At 45.9% G+C, this 25049-nt stretch overlaps 1 protein-coding gene across 17 annotated transcripts; it reads right to left on the bottom strand.

Annotated features, from left to right (window-relative positions):
- On the bottom strand, nt 1-24738 carry snap91a (synaptosome associated protein 91a). Of its 17 annotated transcripts, none has more exons than XM_029128865.3 (28): nt 23939-24738; nt 15328-15470; nt 14385-14460; nt 13776-13878; nt 13384-13477; nt 12840-12951; nt 12658-12764; nt 12523-12564; nt 11147-11208; nt 10519-10531; nt 10245-10423; nt 10042-10136; nt 9926-9940; nt 9449-9649; nt 8257-8334; nt 7505-7756; nt 6512-6595; nt 6153-6221; nt 5755-5859; nt 5332-5403; nt 4757-4966; nt 3195-3380; nt 3094-3112; nt 2860-2950; nt 2421-2510; nt 2209-2331; nt 1999-2087; nt 1-1841 (listed from the first exon to the last, which is right to left on the bottom strand). In XM_029128865.3, exons 1-27 carry the CDS (start codon nt 24066-24068, stop codon nt 2007-2009), a joined length of 2832 nt encoding a protein of 943 aa, XP_028984698.1. In that variant the 5' UTR covers nt 24069-24738; the 3' UTR covers nt 1-1841; nt 1999-2006. The 17 variants fall into 17 exon arrangements, with proteins under 17 accessions (XP_028984698.1, XP_055358896.1, XP_055358898.1 ...); XM_055502921.1 differs by having other exon boundaries at nt 7508-7756; XM_055502923.1 differs by having other exon boundaries at nt 8257-8313.
- Nucleotides 24739-25049: the final 311 nt, after the last annotated feature.

The raw sequence follows: 25049 nt of genomic DNA, 5'->3' as shown, positions 1-25049 counted from the left end.
TTTTAATCCATCATTGAATTTATTGCATCTCAAAGGGCTTACATGCATTGGGGTGGGGCCATTATAAGTAAAATAAATTTTCAACTGAACAAAAATACTATTTGAAAAATGTTAATAATCTTGTTTTTTTTTTCTGAATCACAGCAGATACAAATGCTTCCACAGCCCACTCAAAGGACGACACAGAGTATAAGCTTCATAACTTCTGGTAGTTCACAGCAAAGGACTGGGGAACGCTGTCGTCAGTGGTGTGAAAAGATGCGTTAGGATCAGGAATAAGCTCAACAGTGACATCTAGTGGCGTCATTGGTCTTTGCTCCCACGTGGCCACATACTTAAGGTCAATTAAAGTCGGTCAAAAATCAGTGTTGATCAAATGAAGGAATGTGTTCTAAGGCAACAACTGATTTTTTTGGTTCAAATATCACTCGTTATTTTTCTGGAGACAAGAACAGATTAGTGCTTTAAACTAAGGTTTGCAGGATTTTGTCCAATAACACTAAGTGTTAAGATACAAATCAAAGGCACCTTGGGGAGTTTTTGACTGCATGTTTAAGTGGGCCCTGATTTTTTGTAAACAAGAGAGTTTCTTATTAATTTCAGTTACAGCTGCACAGAGCAAGAAAACCTGAAAAGCTCCTTCCTGCTGGTTAACCACATTCTTATCTGTTAATCCTTGTCATCAGTTGCTGGGATGCACTAGCGATTACAAAACCACACACTGAAATTCAAACCTGATCCTAGATCTGATTGTGAACACAGCAGCTGACTGAGCCGTGGAATGTCACACTGAACCCAACACAACCTCAATATACAGGAAACAAACAGACCCAGGCCTATGTTGGAATGACAAGACAAGCAACACACATTGGAGGTGGTCAAATTGCAGGTACAGTGGACACTTGTACAGTTACACTTTAGGGCTGATTGAAGTGGTCTCTGCGATGACTATCTGAAGTGCTTTCTCTGGAAGTAAATTGTGGGATGTCCTTTAATAGTAATGCCAGCAAGTTTGAACAGCAGCCTGGAGGATTATTCAAAAGGAAACAGAATATAAATAACACAAGAAGACAAAAAAAAATAAGCCACGAGTGAAAATAACAAACAGATCAAAGTGATTCAGAAGCCGGAAGAAGTTTCTTAATATACAGTATGTTAATCATATAGCAGTTTTATTTGAATCCAAATACTCTCAAAGAAAGACGGGAAACAGAAGGATACTCACACAACGTCTTACAATTTCATGTCGGATTCACATTTATATTTCTCTTCAACAGACATACAGAATAGAGACATAATCCTCAGCGGAGAAGTCTATGTACATTAACGAGGACCCTTCTGTAAACAACACACAACATGTTTCTTTGAAAACCTACTGGGACTTTGTTTTCCACTCTCATCCAATCAGAGTGGCACAAAGAAGAGCTCCTCCCCCTCCACAAAGGGGCGGGGACAACAAGTGGACGATGAGTGGAGCTCAGGAAACCAAAGCACATCCATTATAAACGAAACACATACACCTTCACTTGCTCTCACTTACTCTTGAGGACTTTTTTTTTCAATCAGGGTTTTTGTGATTTTGTTTAGACAAAAGATTAGTACATCTACATACTGTAAGCACACGCTTGGATTTTTTTCCCTCACATATTTATATATATTCCGCTATAGTTCACTTTCACAGTCTGTGCTACGACATCACACAGTAGAAGGGTGGGGTGATGATGGGCAGGGTGGAGAGAAGAGGCTCTTATAAGGTTGAGGAGCTGGAAATCGCTGCCGTCCTGCGACGCTGACAGACGCCAGGTAAGAGCTGAGAGGCCCTGCATCCGAGAAGAAGGAAGCTGCAAGACAGTCAAGGCAGAACAGAGAAAAGCTGAAGCATAGAGCATAGAGTCCATCAAAGGGAGGAGCTTCATACATAGACGTATTTTGGCCCCAGAAGATGTTGGATATGTATTTTCATGTTAATAAGAAACAAATTCTGTGCTGAGGTCCTACCTGGGCCGTTATAAGAAGTCCTTGAGGTCAAGTTCTGCCAAAGGGTCCTTGGGCTTCTTGGGGCTCTGGCTTGTAGGTCCTGGAGAAATCTGAATATCAAGGAAAAGACAGACAAGGAAGACAGTGGTCATAAAATACATCCATGACAGAATCACAGCTTTACTCTATGGGCCTTAGGACCTGAAGGCTGGGTTGTGTGTGGCCCGTTACCGGTGCTCCTGGTGCTGCAGCTCCAGCCACGGCTGTGAAGGGAGGTCTCATCATCGGCTGCGCCATCATAGGCTGGCCCATCATGGGCTGCATCATGGGAGCGCCCGGTCCGGCTGCCGGAGGCTGGTCAGACAGGAAGAACAAGCAGATTAACCATGAACTGCGGAATATTTGAATGATTCAATTCGACCTAAGAACAGAACCGAGCTCACCATGCCAAAGCCGGCCTGTGCACTCAGAGGAGCTATGGCTCCAGCAGGTGGAGCCACTCCTGCCCCCGGAGCTCCAGGGGCGGCAGCGCCCTAAACACACAACACATTGTGGGTGACAATGACATCAGAACAGCTTGTAGGCTCTGTGGGCTTTGATGTGAGTCCATGTGGTTTGTCGATGGGGTGGTCTCTTCCCCATCACACTGTTTTGTGTACAGCACCACTGGTACAGTACAGTAACTCTGGCAGAGAAGGTGGAAGGGAACGCTCACTCACTGTTACCAAGCAGACATGCCGCCCACACCGGTACTGTCTGGAGAGTTCTATTGTTCCTGTGCACGGCTGAAAGCAGGTCATGCCAAAAGTTTTTTTATCCAAAAGACGCTTTTGGATAAAACGGTGGTCGATGCCAAGGCGGGAGGATCGCTGCTGTTCTTACCATGGGCGCTCCTGGTGTTCCCCAGCTGGTGGGGGCGACCTGCGGCATCCAGTTGGCGCCTCCGGTCAGTTTCTTCTCACTCTGAGGGTCTCTAATGACAATCAAACCCAGGACGAGTACATCACGTGAATAAATAATAAGAAATGTCACAAAATACATGCACAGTTTAAAGTACGTCTATGGGAGCCACATACCACCAAAGAACCACATTCACATTTTTAAACACAAACTTACTTTTTCTTTACTCCAAGGTCTGAGCAGAAGACAGAAAAAACGTGTTAATGTGTTACTATTTATTACACAGGGAAGGTTTGGTTTCAAAACCGGGAGTCTACCTCCAATCAGGTTGGCTAGCGACGAGTCCAGGTCCCCTCCGACGGTTTTGGTTGGAGGAGGGGTGGCAGGGGGAGCGCCCGCGATGCCTCCCCCTCCGACCGGAGTGCCCATGCTCCCCGCCGTGCTGCCTCCCGTGCTCTGGGGCGTCACAGCGGGCATCAGCAAGTCGCCTAAGCCGCCAAACACTTGGGGAACAGGGAGGAATGGAAAGGAAACGGCACACGTTACAGACCCGTACATCCCCAGTCTACCGTAGCTATGACACAGGCAGATGGTTCACAGAGGGGGGCGAACTCAATGCTCAGCTGTGCATCACACACATGTAAGTGTAAAGAGATTCAATAATACACAATCACATCAAAAACTTGAGATTTTCAGAATAAGGCTCTGGGTTTGAAGGTGTCATCAAGGTCAAAGACTTTGCAGATATTTCTAACTGACCATTGGTAGAAGCTTTGTGTTCTTGTAATGCGGATGAGAAAGTACCTAGAAGATTCAGATTATAATACATGTACATATACTGTAACAAGCAATAATATACAATAATAATTCAGATAACGCCTAAACATCTGTTGCTATTACAGTACCTTTTCCTTATTGTCTTATTAGTTGTTTGTTCCAGTATTAGTGTGGAAAGTCTTCATTACCTTCCATTACCTTTAGATAATAGCTAATATTTAAACCTCTCTGTACCACAGGCTGCTAATACGACTGACTCACAATAAAGAAAAAAATATACCTGGTCAGTTTTAACAATTTAGCAATTCAGAGTTCAGCCTGAAGAAGGCGTTGGCGTAGCTGTATCAGATTAGAATGCACACCTGCAGACTACTGCAGACAGACTTAGGCCTTGATGGCATGTGGAGATTAGCAGTCACAGATAATAAAGATGCATTTTACAAACATGAAATAATTGTAAGCTGTGTCTCATGCAGGAGAAAAACATGCAAAATCAAGATATTGCAAAAGACACAAGGGGAGACTACTCTAAACTGCACGTAATGCAACGCAGCGCAGAGTTGGACTCACCAAGTACACATTAGAAGAAGCAAGTAATGGGCCAGAAGGGACATGAGCGGGAGCAAAGAGATCAGATGTGAGCAGAACAGCGAAAGTGTGAAGCAGAAACAAAGAAAAGTGGAAGAGATGCAGAGCGAGAGAGAGAGAGAGAGAGAGAGAGAGAGAAAGGGTGTTGGAGACGGAGCAGGAAGTGAGGAACGCACAGTGTTCAGAAGTGGCAGATGTCCAAGAGAAGAGAGGAAAAGAAATCATTGTGAGAGAGGCGGCAGTGCTGAGGAGTTAAGCAGTTTTCCATCAGGAGGACAGTGAAAGCACCACACACTGGCAGCATGTGTCATTCATGCAGTAGTCAGGCGTCCAGCAAGAACAACTAAGCCCAATGTTTTATACAACAGTTTTCATGAAGCAATAAAGCAGCAATAAGTGCACATTAACCAGAATATCTACACAAATAGGAGCATAACACCTTGTTCTAATATTTACACTTCACAAGACGGGGACGTTGAATGAAGACGGGTCAAGTAAAGTGTGTGTTGCTTACTTGATGCATCAAAGCCACCAGAAGGTGCTGTTGGGGCAGGTGCTGTGGTGGCTGCCGGCTCCGCAGCAGGTACCGGCGGGGTCGGAGAGGGCAGAGGGCCCAGAGAGTCAAAACCTGACTCCAGGAGGTCATTCTGCACCGGGGCTGAAGCCGGAGCTAAGGGAGCCAAAGCTGGGACAACAGTGGGGGCCAGGGTGGGGGACATGAGGCCTGAAGGACACGTCAGACAGCGGGAAAGGACACCGCTTAGATACAGGCAGAACCATGTTTGTGTTTATTCATGAGGGAAAAGCAAGGATGTCAGAAACTAGACGAGGGCTCACAGCCACAACAATGCTCGGACTTGAATTAATTTCCTACTAAGTTTGAAGCCACTTTGGAAGAGCTGTGTAATTAGTTCAAGCCTTCCTGCCAACTATGAGTCATTATTAATTTAGTAAATGTGTCTGAAGTCATTACTTACCGCATAATCTCTCATTCAGCTTAAAACCTTTCCATCAGTCATTTGTCAACATGAAAAAACTTTTCTTGCCAGACTTAAGCTACAATTTAGAGCCAAGTCCGTGGAGCCTCACCTCCCAGCAGGTCGTCTCCGGGTCCTCCAGGAGCAGAGCTCTGCGTCTCCTTCACAGGACTGTCGAAGGAGTCTGCAGGAACATCAGGTTATCCACAGTGCAGCATGGAGGGCAGAAAGGGATGAGAGGTGAGCCCGGGACCACAGACTGAGACACAGCAGGGAGTGGACATGATCAGACGAGTCAGACTCAAACTAAAAGCTGATCTTATCAACCTACAGTAAGGTCTATCTGTAGTCTACTATTATTACAGATTGACAGTGTCAGCATCATCATACAAACAGTCAGCTCGGGACTTACTGGAATAATTTAGGATGAAAAGAGAAAAGTCATAAACACAAATGTCAGCTCAATTTTAACACTCGCTACACAGCGTGACATTTCAAAGCAGCGGGTGCATTAGTGCGTTGGGGGGTGCAGTACCCAGCAGGTCGATAACTGGCTCCGGCGCCGCTTTGGGTGGAGACGATGGCTCTGGATCAGGAGCTGCAGCCGGAGCAGGGGCGGGAGCTGCAGACGCAAAGGAGTCTATGGTGGACAGGTGGAGACAGAAGAAGACGGCCACTGAATTCCTGATGAGCTTTATTTATTTAGATCCGAGAGGAGAATGCTCTGCTCATGCACTGTTTATTCTGCCCGCTTTAAAAGGCGACAGCAGACGCACACAAAAGAAGCAGGAGAAAGAAGCAAGCGTCCCTGCATCTGAACTGTGCACACACATCCCTGGAGTTCAGAGGTGACACCAGCGTTGTACCATGCAAGAAAGTCTGGCTGCACCCGTCATGAATCAAAGGAATGGAAAACAGTGACGCTAGACTCACCCGTGACAATGTCTCCAGCCGAAGCCGGCTCGGGCAAAGGAGAGGGCCCGCGTGAAACAGCAGGGAGGTCTAATTGACCAACGCAAGCATGAGGCAGAATACAAGAAGGAAGAAACCGTGGAAGCCGGGGAGCAAAGAAAAGCATTAGCGAGGCAGGTAGAAAAGTACAACGTAGATAGAAAGCAGCCACAACGACGACCCAGGACTGAACGGGTGGGCACATGCACAGGGCTCATATCACTATGGGGGACAAACCAAGACGTGGTGAAAAAAAAACTGTTCACAGAGGAGTGGACGTATGGCAACCAGAGGAGATGAACAGGTTCCACACACACAGAAATGGATATCAGCTCCGGTACCTGCACCAAAAAGGTCTACGCTAGGAGTGGTAGCAGCTTTGGGTTCTGTGGTTGGGCTTTGCTCAGGCATAGAATCAAACATATCTAAGAACAAGGACAAACAGTCATATGTACTGTACGTTCAGAGTTCAAGTCCACTGCATTCAGAATGATGAGTTAGTAAGAGAGAGAGGGAGAGCAGAGATCATTTGCTAAACAGGCTGCTGTGTGTCTGTCCAGTGCAATGCAAAATCAATGAGTGCAATGGTTCAAAGGGAATATTGCCTCATTTCACCATCATCCCAAATTAATCACTATCTGTGATATGTTTCGAACTAATTTGAGGCTGTGGTGACTGAAAGGTGGCTTAAACATTTGTGACGATGAAGTGATGTTTTAGAAACAGTCCCGTGACAAAATGTGGACTAACATTCATTCCTATCAAAGACAAACAAGCACATTTGGAGTCACCAATCCAGCCAATATCTGCTGAAGAAATCTACATCATTGTTAAGAACCCACCAGGCAACAACAATCCGATTTTGAAATCAAGCAATATTCCCTTTTTTGTGCATAAGCTACAACAGAGCATTCTCAACTAGACTCTACAGTCAAAGAACACGGATCGCAGGCCAGAGAAGAAAACGATTCTCGTTAGTTTAAGGTTAATAATCAAAGCAAGTTGATCCACCTCTGAAGTTAAGACATAAACAAACCACTATGATTCTGAAAAAAATGATTCTTAATTATTGTATTAATTTAAAGTAAAATATTTTACTTTTACAGAGGAGGTCAAGATGCTTGATTATGCTAAATGTTCTCTATTTGAGGGAAAAGCACTATGGGAAAAATAAATCTAAAATGTAGGGGCTGGGAAATTTGTTATCATCATCATCATCATCATCATCACTAGCAAGAACAACACAGTCATTAAAACTTTCATCATCAATATCATCATCAGTCATAATGCAAGGCAATGTAGTGAGAGGCTTAATGAGAGAGAGAGAACTTTACCACCAAAGATATCTAGAGCTGGGGCGGCTGCGGTGGTGGTGGAATCAGTGGTGGTAGTAGTGGTGGTGGTGGTGGTGGTGGAAGGGGTGGGGGCAGCGGGGGCAGCGGTGGGGGCGTCGATGGTCGGTGTCTCGCTAGAGGCAGGAGGGGTGACGGCGGCAGCAGCGGCGGCCCCCGTGTCGGCCGGCCGCATGGCGAACAGGTCCAGCTCCGGAGCCATGGCTGCGCTACCCTCCGTGGTAGCGAAGGGGTCTTCGTGAAACGGCGTGGGGGGGGCGAGGTGTTGAGCAGCAGGGGCGGGGGGCGGGGAGGGGAGGTTTAGGGAGGGGGTTAGAACAAGAAACACCGTAAAAAGCAAGACACCTCTGAAGATCCAAATCAAGAGAAAAGCAGGCACACGGTCACTCAGTATTCTTGGATCAGTATCTATGAACTTGGACCCATCACTGTTATTAGTATTAGTCAGATATTCATCATTCCACACTGTAAGAGGTCAAAGAGAGTCCGTAATATCGAATCAAAACACGGTATAATTAGTAGCTGTGCCGCTTTTTACTGCATTATTCCTGGGGTTAATATTGGAGGAAGGGAGGCTGCGATGAGAGAGGAGAGGGTCCATGACTGGGATATTAGAGCAGGATTTGGGGTCAGACAGTGTTTGTTCTACTGTCCGCTATGGAAGCAAAAGCAGCGACAGGTTTCACACCCACGCACACGTCGCACACTCACACTCGCACCAGTTTGTCACCCACCAGATCCAACAAACGCATCCGCAGCGGGGCCCACGGCCACGGCGGGAGGACCGTCTCCTGGGGAAGGTGCAAACGCATCTATGGTATTGCGGGACGAGAAACAGCCAGAACGCAAAAGAAAACGGCCGGGCCAACGTACGGACAGACACGTGGGACGTAAGGAACGGAAGATGAGCAAACACATGAGATGGACAGGGAACAAAGATGAGAGGTCAGCGTTAGGAAAAAGCAGAGAATACAAGAAATATGCAGCCCAGTCTGATCGGACTATAACTCCCAGAATGCATTTCAGAGGGCTGCATAATGCTGCATTCAGCAAATGAATTATGAGGCAAGTTGTCACAAGTTAGTTGTGACAAGAGGGAAAATGTCAAGTTAAGGGATGAAGGAGGCCAACTCTGTGCACAGGTTCCCAATTGTCTCAGTTTAGTGGCTCAAACCCAATTATTCATCCTCTTGACATGTGCAGTTAGTAGGTCATTAGGGAGGAAATCATTAGTGGTGAGCAACAGAAACAGCACAGAGTAACAAATCCCAAAATGAAGAGCCACGAGAGGGGACGAGCAGCTCTGCATTGGGTTTATGCACCATTAGGACACGACTGTTGATTGAAAGTTTGAATAAACCCAGTGGAAAGCCAGTCGTCCACTGAGTGGCACACATTTTTGGCAAGTGTCACAAATGGCAATGTTTCGCTCTGAGCTTCATGCAAAACGATGTGTTTGGAAACTTGACATTACATTAGCGCGTCACAGTGTAAACTGTGTTTACCTCTGATTTACAAAACTCTCAAAAAAATTTTTTCTATCAAACTGGGACAAAAACTATACAAACAATATTATAGTAATATAAAAATATTGCATTAAAATTAAATTAATGATCTTAATATTTATATAGTATCATATGAAAAAAAATTACTTTGACAATTTTTTAACTAAAATATAATTATAATAGCAGAAACATAATGGCTCTACTGTGTTTATCTACTTCATATCATAATGTAGGTTTACTTTGTGTTTACAGTACTTCTATCTGCCTACATTACAGTAAAAAAATAAATATTCAAATTGTGAAAACTTCATGGTCATAATCTTTTGGATCAGAGGCCTGCAGATATCATTTAATTTGAATAAACTGTTTAATGCAGTAATAGTCCATCCTGGTCTATATTATATTCATGGACTACACTGACCTCCGAAAAGGTCGATGTTGGAGGCTGAGGCGGTGGTGGGAGCAGAGACAGGCAGTGTGGCAGGCGCTGGCTTGGCTGCAGCAGAGGCTGCAGGAGGAGCTGCTGCAGAGGGAGCGGCAGCAGCAGCAGGAGTAGCAGCAGCATCAGCAGCCCCCTCCACCAGGAGAGCTTCAGAGGCTCCGTCGGCAGCAGCCGGGGTTGCTAAACAAACATACCCCATAATCCAGCGGCCACAACCCAGTCACAAGCCCCGAATAGGACAAATGGAAGGAAGACAGCAGTTCAAAAATACAGACTTGGTGTTTGGTAAAAGATTAGAAAAGAAGGATTTGGATGCTTGTCTTTGCTACAAAAGCCAGTCTGACATCAAAACAATGAAGAAGTTCAGGTAGAAAGTCAACACTGGAGAAAAATCAAAAGCCTGCAGGAGTTTCAGGTATTTTGTCTGTAGCAGTGAAATGTCAGCAGAATACTCACCACCAGCTAAAAGATCTGCATGAAGAAGCAAAAGGAATGAATTACCATACAGAGCGGTATCAGTCCCAAAATTGATCTGAAGGAGCGGGTTTCACACTAACCCCAACTGCACTCACCTCCCCATCCAGTCGTAGTAGAGGCTCTTGCACCACCGCCTGCTGAAGCGGAGGCGATGGGATCTAGATCCAACAGGAAGCCGTCATCGAGGGCACTAAGGAAGCAAAACACGAGAGGCAGCTGCTGACGGAGGGGATCCATTCGTAACACAATACAATCACGGCACAGACCAAACACTGTGATATACTTGAGCGACCCCTACTTGCTGGTGGCGGTGGAGGCTGGGGCCGGTGCGGTGGGGGTGATAGAGGGCGGAGGGGGTTTAGCAGGCGGCCCAGGGCGAGCAGGAGGCCCACCAGCTGCAGCAGGAGGCGCGGGCTTGGCCGGTGCAGGGGCAGCGGCCGCAGCAGCGGCGGGCGAGCTGTTGTTGGCGCTTGAGTCCTGCCGGAGAAATAATCACGTTAATACAAGAAAGATTTGAGCTATATGCACGCAAATTGTTCAATACAAAATAAAGACAATTATTTGGGGCTTACCTTGGTAGGTGACCTGCAAAAACAGCGACAGGACATGGGTTAAAGAGCAAAACCACAGTTTATGCTAAAATATATCAGATATTGATATGATGCAAGCAAAATGAGGGTAACACAGGCAGCATTGCAGCAATTCCATTTAGTTAGTCCACTGCAGTTAATGGTTCTACTGGACACTGAGTAATAGCACTGGGCCTAACTCCACCCAACAAAGCTTTTAGTTCAGTATCGCAGACAGAGAGCAAGATACCGAATAGCATGCATGTAAAGCTTTGCAGCGAAGTGAGGCCCGAAAGAACAAGATGTCAGGAAACTCTTCAGTGGGTGTTCTTCAGAACTCACATCTCCAGCAAAACGCAAAGATGGTCTATAAACTATGAACTAAACTGAACAAAATGGTTTGTTGTCGAATGATGGTAAAATAAAGTTTGTATATTCTGATCCAATGGACAGGAAATACTTACTTATCCTCCCTGAGTCAGGAAGAGACAGGAGAAGTGACATGTGAATAGTGGGACAGAGCAGCATGATGCCAAATAATCATAAAGGTCCCGTAGAAAGTGCTCAACCAAAGCCAGGAACCAAATATATCTATATTGCGTTAAGCTAGCAGGTGTCAAACACTACTTACGGCTTCTTGCCCTCCAGAGTGTTGAGGTGCGTCTCCAGAGACTCCAAAAGACTTTCTGGAGCCTGAGGAAAGACAAAGACAAACTAGTACAACAGAGATTGTGCAGCATCAACTGGAAGGAACACAAATCACTGTACAGCACACTGTTCACTTCAGGAGTGTGTTTGCTGAGAGAACGTTTTGAATAAGATCTGGATTTCTGATGCGTTGCCTCAATCATGGTCACATTCCAAAAGCAACTGCACATTGTCCAATGTCTGCAGCATGAGACTCTCCATTAGCTCCAGTAACAGCAACATTGACTTGACAGAACTGACTCCAACAACACTCATCTCTGAACGCACTGCTGCAACTTTTCATTCATAGAAAACTTATTCCATTGACAATGGAATAAACGCTGCTCAGCGGTTTCGGCACCGTGCGTGTCTGAAAGATTATGTGATATGACACTCAGCGCACATACTGGACAGTACACGAGTGATGACATAACAGCACTGTCAGAGTCAGTCAGATGGGAATATTATACTGTTGGAGCTGGTGTTCTGTGTACAGTACCTCCTGACATTACTGTACTGTCAGCTGCAGATTTGTTTGTCTATACTGAAAGAAGCCCACAGGTCTCAGCAATCATCGTTTGGCTGAAAGGCAAAACATTTTCAAGACCCTCAAGCAAACCCGGGTGCCGCCATTAAAGGATGCTTTTCATGCAGGTCAGGACTCAGTGCTACACCTGAAAGCACAACCTCAGCCGCAGAGTTTCCCACAATGCAACAGATGCTTTTCTACGACTCGAGTCTTTAACTTGTGATTGCAGAACTGAACTGGGCTGTTTCCTTGTACAGCTGCTGAGCTAAAACTCCGTTTAGCAGCAGAAACGGCCGCGCGGTCAGCAGCATTGCTCAGCGCATCGCAGCGTGTCCAATCGGCTCCAGTCTCATCAGAGCACCGGATGTCTGTTTGCTTGGGTGTGCACTTGCTGCCCTTTAGTTCAGTGCACTGGAAAAGTTCATCCGCTGACCCTCCCTAAGCTGTTTTGCCCCCCAAAGCTAGCTCTGTGCACTACTCACACTCTCAGCCTGAATGATCAATCTGCATCTCTGGAAGTGAAAAGAAAAAGGGGGAGGCACAGGGGCCATGAATCACCAAAGAACCACGGCTCATTGGTTGAATGGAGGATGGGCGTGCACATGGGGCACAGTTGGATATGCTTCATGTTTACATTGGGGTGTTTATGTGTCTGAGTGAGAGAAACACAGGTTTAAACGTTCACATTACATGCAAGACCATAAAAAAGACAACACTGACATGCACTGTTAGTATAAAAGCAACTAGAACTGATCCAGGAGTAATAAATCAGCAGCCTTTGTCAAACTTACCTGAGTGAGTTCAGGAATGTCGTTTTTGTCTATTCCCACTTGCTGTGAAAAGGAGGAGGAGACGTTTTAATGCAGCAGCTACAGTAGCTGTAAAACTAACCCCCAGATACAAGCAGTGAGGTTTACGTTTGTTACCTCAGCAATTTTGAAGAATTCCGAAACCCGAGTCATTCGCGTCAGGAACCGTTTGTAGATCTCCAGCCCGTCTTTGCACTGGCTTCTCTTCATCTGAAAAAATTTTTCTAGACAGAATAGATTGTAAGACGTGATTATTTTTATACCCATATAAGACTAAAATGATCTCTGATCCTCTGTACCTAGCAGGTTGATGATGCCGTCGTTGTAGCAAGCGTATAGCTTGATCAGATCTTTAAAGAGCAGGAGAAAGCAGGCGTTTATCACACCGTTGTTCAGGTCCTGTGGATGAATCTATGGACAAAAACAAGAAAAGCAAGAACAGCTGCATAAGATGGAGATTAGTATCTGGAAGTATGTAGCTCGTTTTTGAATATCTCTATTATGTTCTTCAGGTTAAAGGATATTGGACCTGGATGTGTCAATAAGACGTCTGTAAATTTCCACGCCTCCTGTCATGCTTCAAGCTTAATTTGCATATGAGATGTGATATGACATATATGACATGGGGCAGATCAGGTCACAGGTCACAGGTCACAGGTCACCCTTTGCTCTGAGTGAGGCAGGCCTAAAGATGACAGACCCCAGTCTATCGACAGGGTGAAGAATTCAAAGGCCGTTCTTGGGAAGGTTTGGTCTGTCTTCACAGAGTCTGTGTGTTTATTTCCCAGTGAACCCAGTAACCTTTTAAAGGCCCACTGTTCTTTATTAACCAGTAGCCCTCACTTCAAAGTCCAGCAGCGCGTCGATCTGGCTCTGCAGTGTGGGCATTCCTTTCAACAGCTTCTCCACCGTCATGGTCCTCATCACTCCGTCAGCGCTGGGAAGGAAGCAGGAAACGAGACAGAGGATGAGGACTTTAAGTTGAAAGATTAAAGACTATAAAAATTATGATATACTGTGTGTAATTATATCTAACTATAAGCAGGTTTGTGTATGTGGTCCATCAAGCAGACATTTGACTTTCATACGGTCTCTCACCCGTGTTTGGACCTGTCACACAGTGTATGGTGTGAGTAATTTCTAGTGTCAAGCTATAAAGGCAGAGTCTATATCTTCACTCAATCACAAACTGTGCTAAACAGTCATACCACAAAACTGATATATTGAATCTCTACCCCTTCTTGACTCGGCCAAAATCGAACGACATCTGTCTATATGCGAAGGCCTTCTCGTTGAGATAGCGGCTGTAGCGTCTGATGAATGTGGACATGTCGTAGCCTGGGGAGAACACACACACGCGGACACACACGCGCACACACGTCAGTCCACATTTGATCAGCGCAAGGAAACAGGTAAAACAATGTGAACACAATAAGTCACCATGGTAAATGTTAAGGAATAAGGGCTAATCTAGGACATATGAACATGTAAAGTACCAAGCATCTTTATTTATTCAGTAGTTCATGCATATACTATTACACATGTTAGACATAATCCTGCAGCTAATGTGATGTGCCGTTCAAAATGTGGCCTGCAGATCCTAGAGCCACAGTGGCAGGAAAAACGTCCTTGACAAAAGGCATGAACCCAGTGTTTACTGTCATGGGGGGCTGCATTCATCTCCATGGAGATGGGTTTAATTGAGGGGAGCAAAGAGTATAGACCTGGAGCTGAGGGCTACAGTAGATGGAGTAATGGTCGAGGGGGGAACATTCAGGCTGTTTCAAACATGTTGAAGCATTTGAGCATTTGTACATGCAGCAGGAAAGAAAGGCTTCACGCACCATGGGAGCCAGTTTTGTCCAGGAAGTTGCTGAGGTTGAACAAGGTGTTTCTAGATGCCAGGAACTGCAGGAATCTCTGCAGGAGGACAAACAGAGGGAGTACATGAAAAGTGAAGCGGGCAACATGCAAGTTGGTTAAAGATTTGCAAACAGTCCAATATACTGTAGAGAGAGAGCATGACCTACAGCAGTACAGTAGGAAGGCGTCTTTCATACAGTGAGGAGAACATTATACTGTATTTTTGCACCAATGTAGAAGGCATAAAACTGCAAATGTTTCAGGGGTAGGGGCAGAATATAATTTAGACACATGGGGAGAACTAGAATGGAGATAATAGCAACAAACAAGTTCCGTCTGCATCCTCGAGGAAATAAAAACACAGGACACAGACTCAATGCTGATGCTTGTTCAGTGGGTCAATTTGTGCAAAGCAGAGTATAATAGAGTGAGGGGAGGCCCTCCCTGAACAGTTGGTCAGTGACCCATCCATTCTGCAGCAGCTGTGACTAATGACCAACACGACACTTGCCCTTTTAACTAACATCTGCAGTATCGACAGCAAAGCCCCATGCTTTCCTGTGCGTGCTGGGAAAGGCTACAAATGAGCTGGCAATAGAAATCAAATCATAAATTCAGCATATAGTATTTTCTCTATACCTTATATTTGATGAGGTACGGTTTGCATTGCTGTGAATTTCAAATCAGTCTGTTGCACAGAAACACATTGCATCTGTTCGTCTCTGGGTTTTCCCTTGCTGTCCATTCAGAGCATTTCTTGCCTTTCATCAGTCAGAACAACCGGGTCAGAAGGTCAGGATCAAAATCCTGAACGTCAGGCCCTCGGCAATTTCCATGACTGCCACTGAGCTAAAAATGTCAGCTATTGGCTAAGAGTGGATTGAAGCATCTACGTGAGTCAGGACGAGCGCGGCATGAGCTCACCTCGTTGCCGTTCACCATGATGTGGTGTGTGGTGATCAGGGCTTTGAAGACCACCACCCAGCTGGCGTTGCCGGCCCTCTCCATCAGCGTATCAGCCATCTGCGGGACGTTCACGGTGGTCTCCTGCGTGGCCTGGATCAGGTCTGATTAGGAGGAGAGGTCACAAAGAGGTCAGGAGATGGAGATCAGACACAAGACCGCTCAGGAGAGCGCTTCGACGTTTGCATTTTGTTCTGCAGAGCCGAGCCGGTCAGATATTCATCAGCAGTAGCAGATTTCTCTCCGCGAGCGGAGCTACTCTTTATCAGCAGAATTGCCTTTGGAAGCTGCGTTTGTCGATGAGATTAGTATTTCACACATTATGCCACCACCGTCTAGTGACAGTCTCACTGGCTGCTGATTCATTTCTGCACACAGTTCTTCACCATTCCACACTTAAAGTGGTCTGACCCATAATGCAGTCCTGTGTAGAAGATTCAAATCAGAACATTTTAATTAAATCCTGCAATAAATAATGATATTATTACTAATAAATTAAAAGGATTATATATAAATAAATGGGTGAATTTCTAATCAAATCCTTACGGAATTCGCCCACTCTAGTTATGAGAAGCATCTGACTGTGTTTCAGTTCACTGTGTTGTTACTGGAACCTACAGTACAACTTAGTCTCATATTTATATTAATTTCTACATTCCTTGGACGCCAGAAAGACAACTGAATGCCAGTGTTAATATTATGTCTGCTACAGTAGATGTGTAGCTAACATAATAGCTAATAATAGCTTTGCTGCTCCAACACTATCAAAAAATGAACAATGCTGCTTTAATATTTACATGTCCTGAAACCCAGGTAAAGTGTTACCACAGAGGACGTGACATCAAGCACACAACCTGCTGATTCCCCCTGAAGGAAGCCAGGCTTCAGGGTCCAGGCACCGGTAAGCATGCTTAGTTTCTACAAACAATTAAACAAACAAAATGACTGAGTGAATGACAGTTTTTGTGTATTTTGCACTGACAATGGAAAAGCACTCATCATTGCCATCGTCTCTGGGTATCTGATGAATTCATGAGGCCTTTAAGGTCACTTTGCTGTGAAAACCATTGCTGTTTCCTCTATCATGCTTTGATCTCGCTGTCATAACTGCTGTGCCCTTCATAGTTAGGCATGCACGCACACGCGCACACACACACACACACACACACACACACACACACACACACACACACACACACACACACACACACACACACACACACACACACACACACACACACACACACAGTGTGAAGGATAATCCCTACAGGGCTGATGAGTCAGCAACCTGCATCATCCCACAGCTTTCTCTCTCTCCGTCTGTCCGTCTCACTCTCTGCATGTCTGTCTCTTTATTTCGGAGCGTGAGGGGACGCAAGTGTGACAGAAATGCAGAACTACAAAGAAGCTGTCTCAAATTTACTGTAATTCATGCACTGCATTATTACAGATTTACAATGTATTTGCTTAATTATTCATGGCCATAATGTTCTTACGTCTGCACTGCAGTGGTTCAGATGTCTCCTTTCTTTGTGCATTCTGCTACTGAGGACACCGCTGCTCACAAGAAAAGCTGCACACTGGAATATTTTCTTACAGGAAACACCCTTAAAGTGCATCGAACAGGGAAGTGACATTTGATTTGAAGATGCATTGAGAAGTACATTAAACATTATCTCCACACGCTGACGACCACAGTCCTAGTTGTGCAGAAAGTACACGAGAGCGCCTGAGCAGTGATTGAGATGCCGAGCAGCTATTCAGCGGGATCTCCTGACTCACCGCCTACCTTATCAATTATTCACATGCGAGCGTGAGTAAGAAACACAGACCGTGAGAGAGTGAGAGTCGGAATAGCTGGATTTGCGCTGCCCGTCAGATGCCAGCACACACAGATAGTCACGCTGACTAACAATTATTTGCAGGCTCGGGATTTAGATTCCATAAACAATATACAGTACTGCAAAATATAGGAATCCCAAGAAGGTTTCTTCAGTATTAATTCTATTCTAATTATTTAAACTGACATATAATCATCCACTGTAAAGTGGGTGGCTGGATATTGCATTGTATTCGGCCTAAACAATATGACATACAGTATTTCCTGTGCAGATTATACTGTTGGTAAAAGAGATCTGAAAATCTGTGACGATTCAGGTGTGAATAGTGTCAGAAATTCAGAGCTTTGGTGACAAAGTTAATTTTCACATTATGTGCTACCTCAGAGCAGCGACTGCCTGACAGCAGCCTGAAGAATGTGCAGAATGTTAATGTTTTTACTGTGCTATAGTGTTTAGACACCGAAATCTGTATCATGACATGAGTGCAATGGTCCCAACACCAGTGTAATGTCTGACAAGCGCCTAAGAATATACATGTATGCACAATATGCAGACCCGTCCTGTAACTGTGGGAAAACGCCATGATACCATTAAACGCTGGCACTGGGAGGCCTCCCTTTAATCCCTTTAACGCCACACAGACACTAAGATGAATGCATGGACCTGAAATAAGGTTTGTTCACAGCTGTAGCCTAAATGCAGGACTTAAATTTCAAGATAAGAGTTTTCTGTGACTGAGTAACAGGCAATAAGCTATACTTGTTACTGAAAGACCAAACAGCTGCAATTAGTGTAGTCAGTCAGTGTAGTCGATGTAGTCTATATAATCTTTTGCTCATTAGCGTGCTATCATGCTGACATTAGATAGTTAGAAACACTTCACATAATATGAATAAAGGCAGCAGGATGTTACAACCCACATTCAAAGGAAATGTGTAAAACATAAACAAAATCAGAATGAAATCATTTGCAGTATTCATAACAGAACACCAACACTGTATTACACTGTATTGGAACTGCGACGTTTGACCACTTCCTGCCAAATATTAGCTCATTCGTAATCTGATGCCAGCTGCACGTCTCAAAAACTTTGGAAGAGGCTCAACAAAAGGCTAGAAATGCAACAAATCATAGAATGGAGGCGAATTTGACAGCTATCAATAAGGTGATTTGACAACAGGCCAGTGCCTGGACTGGGAAAGAAAAGTTGAGTTCACCAGTCATTGTTGGACTGGAGAGGAGCGTCATATCACAGTCCTGTAGTGCACATCAGACGCATCAGGCCATCAAAAGGGTTCCGATTTCAACTCTAGTACCACTCATCAATAAATGGAACCGATACCACGGCCCCGGGGTGTGAGCACAACTGCATGCGCATCGCTGCAGAACTGCACGACACGCTAATATGCCTCCTCATGGGCCCACACTTTTCAAAGACGGATATACCAATAAGCAGCACCGGGGACATGCCAAGGTGGTTTCCTAGGCAACAGGCTCTCATATTTGTAGCGGCATCAAGGATTCAGTCAAATTCTTTTGAAATCATCACCAAAGGTGCAAACTCTTACGGCAGCGAGTCGGACGGGGGCCGTGCAGTCAAAGTCACGTGTGCAGTGGATGAGTCATCACCATGAAGCGTACAGCATTCATACTGTAATACTCTCCTCTGCTCATGAAACCTTATTATTATTCTTTTGCTTCCTAGGTATGTTCTGGTAGGCGTCTCATAAGCACGGGGATCTGTGCAACCGCTGAGTGTTTGATTTACGTAAGAGAGCGGGGCATCATACAGGCCATGCTGCATGAGTGATCCCCTGTGGAGCTACACATGAATGGCCCATGAAAGCGCAGCGTTTATTTATAGCAACCCTCACCCCCAAGCGACCAACAGCGGAGAAAAAAAAAACAGCAGATACCCAGAATGCAATGTGCTCCAATGTGGCATGGCGGGCGAAACGATGGAGCCCGCGTCCTGACGGCTGCTGTCTGCTGGTCTGCAGGTGGACTGTCCCTGATCATCGTTCAACAAAACACCACGTGAGACTGCAACTGCAACTGAAACTTTATATTACAGTATATTCTCAGTCTCACGTGTCTTGGTACCTCTTCTTCAACGTAAAGCGTCCATCCTGTTTGCTGAACCAAATAACGCAGCCATAAATCAACAGAACCAGTTAACTCAGCCATCAGCAGGAAACCTAAGCCCTCCTGCATTATTGACGACAAGCGTCCGTTTTCCATCACAATCCACCAATGCATGTAAACACGCAAAATCCCCCGCTGATAACACTGCACTGTCATAATAACATGTTGCCTCGAGACGTGCAGGCGGTCGGGAGATCAGAAGGAGAGTTTAGAGGCGCGGGCAGAGGTGGGCGATGAAGGAAAGAAGAAATACATTGGTTTAGCCGAGATCCAGCAAAGATGATGGTCGAGTAGCAGCGGCAGGAGGAATCCTGGTCCCGGCTCATTAATCCAGACACACACTGTGGTTAAAAGCATTTAACTCCCACACAGCGTTTGATGCCCGAGAGTCAGACTCGAACTCTCAAACACGCCTGCTGTGAGAACGGCCACTGTAACTTGAGGCCTCGTACGGTCATGTTCTACTGTACGTGCACCACAGCAGCAAGGACCGTGGGAGGAACGATGGAATGATGGCATGGAAGGGTCCCAGTCAAGAAAAGAAGCAGTGTACAGGTAAAGATCCCTGTAGTGAAACTAAAACATTTCCTGGTAGAGTTTTGAATGTTACACAGGGACATTTAATACTTATTATTATATTATACAGTAAATGTGAAAGCAGCCTTATTATTATCTTTAAAGAAGCTTTAATTCCTATCTCAGCTTATTGCATTGTGACAGCAGCGAGCGGCCAAACGCGGTGCAATGAGGCTGTGGAGCAGCCTGAAAGACAAACTAACCAGCCACAGAAACAGGGTGACAGCGAGAGAAGGAGCTTAAGAATGATGCCGCTGCTTCAGTGAAAACTCTCAGCTACCGCCGACATTTCTGATCCAGCTTTAGTTCCTAGACTGACGGTCTGAGGACACTGGAACCAGCAGAACGTGTGGCTGTTGCTGAGAGACATGGAAACCCTCCTACACATCTGGCAGGTTAGTACCAGGTTAGTAGGAGGAGAGGTGAAGCTTAATATTTACAGGCTGGCAACCTGCTGAGCTGCTGTTTCAGCGGCTTCTATTTCCAGTGGCAACAACAACAGCCATCCAGATGTTTGCGTGTTGTTCATCAGTGCAGCTCTGGGCTCGGCTGTGCCGATATCAGCTGGTAATCAACAGGAAACGCCTTGAAATGCGATGAGGCACGGAACGGAACGGACCAGGCAGCAGCTCTGCTACCGTCCTCCCGTCGCAGCGAGACAGTCTGCCTCTCAAACGTGGCAACACATTGATGGTGACTAATGTGGTCATAACAGCCCCGTAGCAGCCAGAGGGGCCTCGGCGCCCGGCGCACCGTCCCGCCTTCGCCCGCGCTCACCGAGCGCGCAGACACGCTCCATCTCTGCATGCGCTCTGAGCAGAGTGTCACCGCGGCGCCGGTTAATTGGAGTGACTGGATTTAGAGCAGCGGCGGAGTGGGGGACAATGATTGCAGCGAACACGAGCAGAATCTCACAAACAAGGTCTTAATGATAAACACTGGAGTTAACAATGATTCCGATGTAAAAAAAAAAAAACACGAGATGGAATAATGATGTCATCTGTTCTAAAAATGTACTGGAAGCCGTGAACTTGTCTGAACTCCCTTGACAGCAGGTTTGGGAAACACGAGTAGCAAATGATAAAGATGGAGGCTGTTCGAGGCCGCAGCACAAACAGAGCAATCTTCATTTGGCAGACGCTCAAACCCGGTCACACCGGGTCCCTGTTTGTGTCTCTCAGGGCTGCACAGACGCTGCACGTCCTCTGATCTGCTGCGTGTTCTGGGCCTGTGGATTAACAGCGAGAAGCACAAACTGCACAAACGCTGCCTTCAGTCTGAATCGCTGCTTGTTGGATTGCACCTTTGTCATTTACAAAGGCTGCCGCTGTTTTGGGCTATGAAAAAAATAATAGAAGTCGAGCGGCAAAACGTTTGGTCACGGGACGAAGGGGAAAAAGATAATGTCATTGATAATTTAATTAACCCGCCCAGAACTTTCAGTGCAGTCAGAACCGCCCGATGAAGCGCTTCCTACATGACTGTGCTACAGTAAGCAGCCATATACCGTACAGTAAAAGAACATTTTTGAGTTCCACCGTGATCTTGAGACTTGTTCAGTGACCGCTTAATGCACTAACACTGCATAGCTGTCAGTGAACAGGGCCGGCGTGTGCCATCCCTCCCTCCACAAGGAGCCCGAGAGCTATGAGCCTGCCAGAGAGCCAGATGGTCACAATACATGCACCATGGAAAGACATATTCAAAAGCTAACTGTTGAGAAGAAAATACTTCCTTCCTGAGCAGCCCAGACTCAGAGGGGCCTCATATGCATATATATATATAAATGATTAGAACACTGCCATATTCTTTGTGCAATATCAGTATTAAAATAAGAAGAATAATAAACAGTTAAAATTACCGTACATAGTTGTACTGTAGATGCCTGCAGAGAATCACTGCTCCACAGAACTAAAGGTAACTAACAGGAAGTGGAGACATTGCTGAGGCAGCTCAATCAAGTCCTCTCCACCATCCTGCTCCCATCCGAATTTAAAAAAATGAACAAAAAAAGTTATTTTCAATATTGTAGATCCTCACTCAAAAGCTGGAATGTTGCCAATTATAGATCATGTGCACCTTTCTAGTGCACGCACACACACACACACACACATACACACACACACACACACACACACACACACACACACACACACACACACACACACACACACACACACAGCCAAAGCAACTCCCAAATATCACATCCTTTATCCCACAGTTGGGCCATGTGGAGCATCAGCCAATCGGTGCTGCAGCCTGAGCTCTGATCTCCTTAGAGTTTAGGAGAGCTCTGATCTGACAGGATGCTTAAAAGAAAACCTGTCTCTAAATTGTTGCCCGCCTTCACCATGTGCTATTACTGGGATTGCTTTTCTTCTTGCAATTTGGTCACAGTGCAGGACCTCAAGAAGACAACTTGCAATGGATTTGTTTCAGGGGATAAAACAAACTAATCGTAAGAGTTTCCTGCAAAATGAGATGATTGTCCTAATATGTTCTATTTATGGTGCCTTTAATATTCAGAACACGGGATTGTGCATGGGTATCTTAGATTTGTTTCTCTGTGTTGTTCTGTTTGGGGTCAAACTACATGAATTTAAATTAAATTGAATTTAAATTACTAATACCGTACGAATAAACAAAAATTAATAAATAATAATACTGTAAGGGCGACATGGTGGTGCAGTGGGTAGCACTGTATCCTCACAGCGAGAAGGGCCCAGGTTTGATTCTCGGGGCGGCCCGGGTGTTCGCGTGGGTTCTCTCTGGTTCCTCCAGCTTCCTCAGACAGTCCAAAAACATGCATTAGGATCATTGGTCACTCTAGATTGCCCCTAGGTGTGAGTGTGTGTGTGTGAATGGTTTTCTGTCTGCGTGTGTTGCATGTTGCACATGTTGCCCTGTGAAGGACTGGGTGTACGCTCCAGCACCACCGCGACCCCGCATGGAACTAAGCGGGAGAAAATGGATGTATGGATAAAACTGTACAGCATTGCTTGTGTGGTTCATACTGATTATGTGCAAACAGCCGACATGACCAATAATATGACAGCTTTAATAGTACAATGGGACCTTTGAAGTGGAAGAGGAAGCTAATTAAAAGATAAATGACTTAACAGAAGGCGCTGATAAGGTCTGTATATGGTGGAGGGTCTGACTTTGATGAATCGATAGTCATGGGCCTCAAGCAGAATATTTAGTAAAAAAGCAGTTCAGGGTGAAATTGGACAGAATTTCAGAAAATGTTTAAGAGGCAGCATCAAAGCAGGTCATGCCATGTTTGATGCCACAGCAAGCTATTAGCATTAGCCACCATGTGCTGGTGCATTTAACATGTGAGCGTGTTCATGTATTTAGTTAAACTGTCGTGTAAATGTGTGACTGTGTAGGAAAAATAAATGTGGAATACACACGTTGTTCTCATGTTGTTGTGCGGTGATTCCATCATGTGGTTTCATTCCCTAGTCTAGATAGGAACAGACGGGAGCATTGATTTCTCCTACTGGCTCTGAGTTTGGTGCCAGGAGGAAGGTATGAGCCATGCCACTGTGTGATGGCTCTCACCATGCAGTTAACGCCACATTAACCCGTAGCTACTACAACAGACACGAGAGGCCTCCAACATTACTATGTATGATGCAGGTTCAGTGCAAGGTTGGGTTTTCGTTGAAGGCTTAAATGACACAGTATGCATGGGTATGATGGTATGACGTGTGAGTGCACATTTTTTATGTGTAAGTCCCCCAAGCACAGTACCACATGCTGGAGGAGAAGATGGGGGAGGCAACCATCACTGGTATAAGGCCTAGTTATATAGTAGGTACATGAGGAGGATGAAGGAAGGGTCAAAGGGACACGGATGGATGGATGGATGGATGGATGGATGGATGGATGGATGGATGGATGGATGGATGGATAAATGGATGGATGGATGGATGGATGGATGGATGAACGGGTGAATGGACATAGACAGATAGATGGACACAGAAACAGCTACACAGACTCACATTCCAGGTGCTTCTTCTTTGGGCCTGTCTGCTCGTGTGTGGTGGCTTTACACACAGCTCGACACACCTCGGATCCCGTCAGCGTGTACTGCGCCGCGGCGATGCGGTCCGTCAGCGTCTGACCCGACATCTTCTCTCTGTGGAGTCCGACCTCGACTACCAAGCGTCCAGTATGATCCTACACCCCCAGCGCTGAAATGAACGAGCGGCCACGGGAATCCTAGCTGTGGCCGAGAGCAGCGCGCACACTCAGAGCTAGAATAAAGGGCGACAATGGGACACTTTCTACTGATCTGATGCCAATCTGGGGCGCAAAGCAATCCTGAAGTCCCAGCTCAGCTGTGTTGGATCCGCATGCGCTTCTGGAACGATCATGAACTGACTTTTAGCGGATTCCTCTCTGGAAATGCCAATAACCAATCAAAACATCCAGATGCGGAGTAAGATTTGTCTGATTCTGGTCTTACGGTTCTGTGTCGCCCAGCCGCTCTGACAAAACGTTCCTCTTCGGATGATGCTCGCTGCTGCCTCCCCCCCCCCTCCCTGTCTCCTGGATAATCCTCACCACCAGTCCCGACAGTCCCTGTGTACAAGCGGGGCGTGCAGGGGAAACATCAAGCCCTGGCTGGCATCATCCTCCTCCCCCACCACCCAGAGCAGTGCGTTTATTTCCTCCTCCTTCCCTGCGGGACGCGTCCTCTCCTCCGAGCACGAGCCTCGGCGATGCTCGCCACAAACCGGGTCGTTGTATGGCGGCGTTATCGGTGGATGAGCGTCCCGTTGTTTATTTAATTATTAATTCATTTATATGGACCACCGCGGCCCGCCCACTTCCCTCCGAGTCAGATGACGCAGTGCCAATCCTGTTGCCGCTTCCTCATCGCGAGACCTGAGAGGAGACGAGAGCAATGATGGAAGCGGTGGGAAAAGAGAGCATGAAGGGTTAACAAAAGCTACGCTACAGCTCGGCTTGCTGCGTCTTTACTATGAAGGTCATACAGTACGAAGCGTTCGGCTCCCGGAAGCTCGGGTTTCCAGCTGTTCCCACCCAGAACCTGTCAGCACCACTGCCTTTGTCTCTGTCCGTGGTGCTGACATCTCACTTATTAGG

This window comes from Betta splendens, chromosome 16 (genome assembly GCF_900634795.4).
Source record: "Betta splendens chromosome 16, fBetSpl5.4, whole genome shotgun sequence".
Taxonomy (NCBI): domain Eukaryota; kingdom Metazoa; phylum Chordata; class Actinopteri; order Anabantiformes; family Osphronemidae; genus Betta; species Betta splendens.
This window is presented reverse-complemented; position numbering and strand designations above follow the sequence as displayed.

Excerpts from the sequence above, each read along its gene's own strand:
- snap91a (XM_029128865.3), bottom strand. The coding sequence starts at position 24,068 with ATGTCGGGTCAGACGCTGACGGACCGCATCGCCGCGGCGCAGTACACG. Across the intron at positions 13,478-13,775 it reads TTTGGCCGAGTCAAGAAGGG|CGCTGACGGAGTGATGAGGA; the intron begins GTAGAGATTCAA and ends CTTCCTTCCCAG. Across the intron at positions 2,088-2,208 it reads CTGCAGCACCAGGAGCACCG|ATTTCTCCAGGACCTACAAG; the intron begins GTAACGGGCCAC and ends CTTGATATTCAG.